At 40.5% G+C, this 7,500-nt stretch overlaps 2 protein-coding genes across 2 annotated transcripts in view; both read right to left on the bottom strand.

Moving 5' to 3' along the window:
• Positions 1–236, bottom strand: part of aacs (acetoacetyl-CoA synthetase) — a 27,496-nt gene extending 27,260 nt beyond the window's left edge. The window contains exon 1 of the mRNA XM_060883618.1: positions 19–236. Within this exon, the coding sequence (XP_060739601.1) occupies positions 19–151 (133 nt within the window). The 5' untranslated portion in view covers positions 152–236. The remainder of the gene's footprint in view (positions 1–18) is intronic.
• Positions 237–5,560: 5,324 nt separating this feature from the next.
• bri3bp (bri3 binding protein) overlaps positions 5,561–7,500 on the bottom strand; it is a 5,297-nt gene continuing 3,357 nt past the window's right edge. The window contains exon 4 of the mRNA XM_060883727.1: positions 5,561–7,500. This exon is cut by the window's right edge and continues 431 nt beyond it. The gene's annotated coding sequence lies outside the window, so the exon portion shown is untranslated.

Raw genomic sequence — 7,500 nt, 5'->3', positions numbered from 1 at the left:
CCCTCCCCCCGTACTTACCCAGGTTTAGCCCGTAGTCCCGGTTCACCTGAGCCCTAAACCGGTCCATCTGCGTATTCTTCTTGGAGTCCGGATACCACAGCACTTTAGCCTCCATGATCTCTTCTCCTTTGGCCTTCGTGTCGTTAGACATTGCGTTAATGTACACAATAAAACACACAAACACACAAACACACTCACACTCACAGCACAGTGAAGTGACCTGAATGAGCTGCTTATAAAACTGTCTAAAAAAGCGACCAGGAACAAAGGCTCCGCCCACTAATGTGACGAAGACTCCGCCCACGAATGTGACGAAAGACTCCGCCCACTTATGTGACGTCTGTGAGAGAGGGAGGAGAGGGGGGGTCACTTCATCACTCTCAGCTTCTACACGGTGTGAGTATATTTGCATACTCGATTTTGATTGGCTATCTGAACTGGCCTCACAGATCAGCCGAGCGATGCGGTTGGCAGTAAAGACAGACGTACTGATCAGCCAATCAGCAGGCACGCTTCCGCCGTCCTCACGCTGTCGAAAGAGATAACGCAATAGCCAATATAAATTTAAGGATTGAGGACTTTTCAGAGGGTGTGCCCAATCAGGATTCGGTATGCAAATTAACCTGCTACTCCCCTAAACACGCCCAATCCCGTCAAACCGTCAAATGAATCAGAATCAGAATCAGAATCAGAATCAGAATCAGAATCAGATTTATTGCCAAGTTCACTTGTGAATACAAGGGATTTGTTTAGTGTCATGTTCAAGTGCACAGAGACAACAACACAATAAATAAGATGAGAATAATAAGTAAATAAATAAATAAATAAATACACATACACAAAAAATTGAAAAATAAATAAATTGTATGTACAGTTGTGTTATAGATGAGAGAATAGAATAGAATGAGATGGTGGATGGAGATAAATAAATAAATAATGTTATTGCACATTATTATTGTGTAATGGGGAACATTTACCTGTTCATCAGGTCGACTGGGTAAAGAAACTGTTCTTGTGTCTGATTGTGATGGTGTTTGAGGCTCTGTATCGATGGTAAAGGTTTAAAAAGCTGATGACTTGTGAAGGATCCAGAGTGATTTTCTGAGCTCTGTTCCTCACTCTGGATCTCTACAGTTCTTGGAGGATGGACAGGAGAACAACAATAATCCTCTCAGCAGTCTGAACCTTTCTCTGTAGTCTTCTGGTGTCTGAGTTTGTTTCTGAGCCAAAAACAGACAGTTACTGATGTGTACAGAACAGACTCGATGACTGAGAACTGTTTCAGCAGCTCCTGTGGCAGGTTAAACTAGATCCTTTGTTGGGCCTTTTTAATAGTTGATGTTGATGAGTGTGCCCTTTTCAGGTCCTGGGAGATGGTGGAGCTCAGGAGCTTGAATACCTTCACTGCAGCCACAGTGCTGTCCATGATGGTGAGTGGGGGGAGTGTCCAACATCTCCACTGTTTTGAGTGTATTGAGCTCCAAGTTGTTGTGACTGCACCAGACAGACCGCTCTTTAACCTCCTGTCTGTAGGAGACTCGTCTCCGTCATTGATGAGGCCGATGACTTCGGCATCATCCACAAACTTCAGGAACTTGACAGAGGGGTCATTAGAGGTGCAGTCATTGGTGTACAGGGAGAAGAGCAGTGGGGAGAGAACACAACCTTGAGGTGCGCCAGTGTCGGTGGAGCAGCTGTTTGACATGAATTCCAGTCTCACTAGCTGCTGCCCATCTGTCAGGAAGCTGGTTTTGCTGTAAACAACAGCTTATCGTTGTTGAATGTTAGATGATGTCAGGATCCAGCCCGGACTTTTGGCCATGTGCATTTGTTTGTTTTGTGTTCACGTGTCTGCCCCGCCCTTGTTTACTCCTCCCTGACTCTGCACACCTGTTCCTTATGTGTTGATTGTCTTGTGTATTGAATCCTCGTCCTTGGTGTCATCTGTTGTTGTGTCTCGTGTCGCGTCTTTGTCCCTGTTTTGTTTCTTTTATTTAATAAACCCTTTTATTTTACGTTATCCTGCATTTGGGTGTTTTTACCCCGCATCGCTGACCGATGACTTCTGGTAGGGATGCAAATGTCCTGACAGAAACTGATATATGAAGTTAGAGTCTCACTGAGATCATCCAGATCACTGACAGCAGTCTCAAAAACATTCTGTCTTTACTACAGGTTTAACAGATGTAAGTTTTTGCCTATAGGTTGGTATAAGATGGACCAGGTAGTGATCAGAGAGACTAGTATGGCCGAGTATAACAATGGCTGAGTATATCACTGTATCTGTGGGACATGTAACGTGCTGTCTGTATTTTGTTAGTTCACAGGAGAGATTTGCTTTATTAAAGTCCCCAATAATTATTATGAGTCCGTGTGTTGTTCTGTCCCTGTAATCTAATCAGTTTTTGTAAAGCCAGGCTCATGTACGCTTGTGGTGGAATGTAAACACAATGGACGAGTATTTTTTAAAATACTTTTCAATGAATTATAATCATTGTTGTTCATTTCATTCAGCTGAATTCTAGTTGTTAAAGTTATTTATAATAATTAATTGTTGTCACCACTCTTTTGTTTTCTTTTATCTAATATTCTTTCTTTCTGAAACTTTAAAGGAAGAGGAAATATGTAATCTAGCTAACTGTGTGTGTGTGTGTGTGCGTGTGTGTGTGTGTGAGACTCATATTGAGTAAAAGACAAACAGATTTCATCAGTTGATGTGTTACGTTTTTTATGTTACGTCAATTACGTTGCACAAATGTTCATGAATGTTAGCAATAATGGAGGCATTAGTGAGAGAACCTGAAGAACTAGAACTAGCTTCATGTGATAAACATCTTACTGGTTAAATGTACGTGTGGGCGGAGCTGGCAGCTTTCTTTTTCAGAATTGTGCTACACACTTAATAATATTGGTGTTGTGGTTTCATGTGACAAAGCAGGATTTACTGTTGCCATGGTGATGATTCAGAACACTAAAGTCTCTCAGCTGGACCATATTATATCCTGTGATAATAAACTGACCCGTGATCCTCAGTGCAGATCAGAGCAGGACCTTCTTCCTCTCTCCTAACCTCCATCTGAAGGACCTTCTTGCCTCACTGATGCCCTCTGCAGGTTAAAGAAACGTGATATTTATTGAAATAACGTGATATTAAAGAAACGTGACACACCAGATATTTATTCCAATCAGTACCTGAGGGTTAAAGATACACATATAAATATAAAAATAAGCAGTTAAAAAGACAGAGAGAGAGAGAGAGAGAGAGAGAGAGAGAGAGAGAGAGAGAGAGAGAGAGAGAAACAGGGGGGGGGGGGGGCAGTTGAGTAAGACTGATATCTCCAGACCTGAGAGTGAGGAAACATGTCTCTGATGGATTCTGGGATCTGATTCAGTTCCACATTAAACAGCAGGTGAAGTTTGATTTCATCACTCTATCACTTTATCACGGTTACATCATCTGAACTCTGGATTATATTCCTAACTACATGCTCGGTCATCTCAGTCCACATCTCAGTCCACATCTCAGTCCACATCTCAGTTCACATCTCAGTCCACATCTCAGTCCACATCTCAGTTCACATCTCAGTCCACATCTCAGTCCACATCTCAATCCACATCTCAGTTCACATCTCAGTCCACATCTCAGTCCACATCTCAGTCCACATCTCAGTCCACATCTCAGTCCAGAAGTGCAGCCTTTATTTCATTCATTACTGCAAATATTACAATCAATACCTTTAAAATAGATTAATAAATATGTATATAATATATATATAATAAATGTGTTCCATTTTTTATGTATTTGACTGTAAAGCACTTTGAGCTGCTTTGTAAATGTTAAAAAAAAACATTTTAAATAAAGAAAGTTAATTATTATTTTACTTTAGAATTATCTTTTATACATTAAATCTCTAAGAGTTTCATATAAATAAAGCAACATAAAAATTAATCGGCTGATGTCAAAGATGTCACTGATTTGTAAAATTCTGCTCAGACTCTCAGGGTTTCTGATTATCTGATGTCTGAAAATCAGCACAGGCAAAAAGAAATGACTAAATAATTTTATTATCACAACATCACATGACTCAGTTTAAGTCCAAGTTCACTGGCGTGTCTGTCTGAGCCAATCAGAGTGGAGTTTAATGGGAGGATTCAGACAGAAGCAGCACAGAGACACAGAAGGACAGTGAATATTTTTATATATGATTTTGAAACATTACAATATTTAAAAAGAAAATCAGAAACCGGTCGATTAATAAATCGATCAAAAAAAATAATTACTGCGTCATAGAGGTCCAATGATCACGTTTTAAAACTGTAAAAAAAAAAAATCTAAATTAAAATTCTAAACATTTCTACAATGAAATGAAAAAGAAAACATTAAATTAAAACCATACAGCAACATGAGATGCAAATAAACAAATGATAAAAAAAAATGAGAACATCACCATCATCATCATCATCATCATCATCAACCTGTGTAATAAATAATACAGCAAGGACAAGGGACTGATCTCAGTGTCTCACAGAGCAGCAATTATATATTACACCACAGTAACACACACTACTACTCCCCTACACACACACAGTACGAAGAGAAAAATATTCTTACACATCATCATCATCATCATCTACATCAGCTCAGAGAACAGATTGAATTAGAATAATATAAATCAGTGAAGGGTCAAATTCACAGATAAACTAAAACTCTAACCCAGGTGGTTGCAAGGTCGTTCCCATGCTAACCCAGGTGGTTGCTAGGTCGTTGCCACGCTAACCCAGGTGGTTGCTAGGTCGTTGCCACGCTAACCCAGGTGGTTGCTAGGTCGTTGCCACGCTAACCCAGGTGGTTGCTAGGTCGTTGCCACGCTAACCCAGGTGGTTGCTAGGTCGTTGCCATGCTAACCCAGGTGGTTGCTAGGTCGTTGCCATGCTAACCCAGGTGGTTGCTAGGTCGTTGCCAAGCTAAACCAGGTGGTTGCTAGGTCATTGACATGCTAACCCAGGTGGTTGCTAGGTCGTTGCCATGCTAACCCAGGTGGTTGCTAGGTCGTTGCCATGCTAACCCAGGTGGTTGCTAGGTCGTTGCAATGCTAACCCAGGTGGTTGCTAGGTCGTTGCCATGCTAACCCAGGTGGCTGCTAGGTCATAGGTTGTTGCTACAGTGTTTCTGAAAAGTGTCAACATTGTCCCAGGTGGTTGCTAAGGAATCTGTGCTGGTTGCTATGGTGATAATTGTATGAGTACAATAAAGTCTAGTAAAATCTACTTGTTACAGTAGAATGAGGTAAAGCTCAGATGTTTTGAGAGATTTCATATTCATTCCTAATCCTAAAAGTAAACACACCCTTATGTGTTCCTATAGGAACTGACGTCCTGAGGAGAAACACTGGAGCTGTAATTCCAGCACAATATTCCTGCAGGATCTCTGTGATGTTTGGGCCGTTTGGTGGCTGCACAGCCGATACAAATGCTGACGGTCAAGTGAACTTCATCATCGTCATCCTCCGTAGTGTTCTTCACAGATTATTAACAGTAATAAAAGTATAAAACAGTGATGTGTGTTTGTGGTAATTATTTATTTAAAGTTGTGTTGTTTAGGAAAAGACCGACATCATGAGGACTTTATGAATCTGTCTTTACATCATTTCTGCATTTTATCACAGAAGCGTTTCACACTGAGCGGCGACGGACCAGTAAAAACACAAAGATCAACACAAATAAAAATAAATCAAACCGTTTAATAAGAACATTTGGCCACAAGTTTCACAGTAAAACAATAATAACAACAATAATAATAATAATAATAATAATAATAAGCTGAGCTGCTGATGAAATAAATATATTTACTCGTCCAGTGTTTCTACTGAGAATAAAATCATGGTCTTATATCATAAACATACACGTTATAAAGCTGTAATAAACACTTAAGCACATTTAAACCCTTCCACACACACATTGTCGCATTATAACACTTAATATACTCCCTTATGATTCCCTTATGAAAAGAATAAAATTCACTGATACACTAATACAGTAACTCATTCTATATGAAGCCTGTCATCACACTCTGATCATGACATGCTTATAAGACTTCACTAGGTGTTTATTATGCTCTGTAGCTTTAATAATGCCTCACATCTCTCCCAGTAGTGAAGGTTTAGGACACAACCAATTCATATGTGCACTATGACTTTATACAGCAGTAAGTTGTCAGATCAATTATAACACATCATACAGGCTTCATAGTGAGAGTTAATGAAATTTCATAACCTTTATAAACAGTGAGAATTAATGATCTATACATCTGAGAAAGTCTGATCCTGGATCAGTACTAATACACCAGCAGGCCTGAGAGTTAACCTGAACATGGTGTGTGTGTGTGTGTGTGTGTGTGTGTGTGTGTGTGGGTGGGGGTTAACACATTTTCCTGGGAACTATGGCCATATTTCAGCCACACAGACAACTGTCACACACACACACACACACACACACACACACACAGAGTTGAGTTTAAGCAATGTTTACCTGGTGACCTCTACAGAAAAACAAATAGAGACAGACAGACTGTGTTCTACTAAATCACAGGCCTGTTTGCAGAAAGACAGACACACACACAGACAGTCACACACACAGACAGTCACACACACAGACAGTCACACACACAGACAGTCACACACACAGAGAGACACACACACAGACAGACAGGCAGCAAGAGACACACACACACAGGCAGAGAGACAGGTGATCTACTTCACAGGTATTTTCATGCAATTTTAACAAGCTTTACTTTGATTTCCCTCTAATGCCACCCCAACACACACACACACACACACACACACACACACACACACTAGCACTTATTTTTAGTGAAACCTAGTGAACCAGTACTGATGTATTCATGTACATACACACACACACAGACCCAAATACACACACACACACACCCAAATACACACACACACACACAGACCCAAATACACACACAGACCCAAATACACACACAGACCCAAATACACACACACACACACACACAGACCCAAATACTCACACACACACACACACACACAGACCCAAATACACACACACACACACACACACACACAGACCCAAATACACACACACACACACTGGGGCTGTATTGCTAACAGGCTAACAGTGCTAATGTAACTGCACAGGTCGAGGATCAGTCTGCTGACTAAACACGATCATCTGTTTAACTGATTAACTGTGAAAAACCTTGTACGTGTCACTTCCTGTTGTTTAAATATTCCTGTATTTTTTTGTTAGATCAGAATGGGTGAGAAATTCAGTTTCATATTAAAAATCTAACATCAGTGTGTAGCTAGCTACTATATGGTGTGTGTATAATTGACCAGCTGCTTAGCAACCGGAGACTCTGAAACACAATGTGTGTTGGTGTGAAACCTACAGAACCAGAACAGGAAAGTTAAACTCAGAACCACACGTTGACCCTAACCCCACCCCTGGCAATTCCTG

This window comes from Tachysurus vachellii, chromosome 12 (assembly GCF_030014155.1).
Source record: "Tachysurus vachellii isolate PV-2020 chromosome 12, HZAU_Pvac_v1, whole genome shotgun sequence".
NCBI lineage: Eukaryota > Metazoa > Chordata > Actinopteri > Siluriformes > Bagridae > Tachysurus > Tachysurus vachellii.
This window is presented reverse-complemented; position numbering and strand designations above follow the sequence as displayed.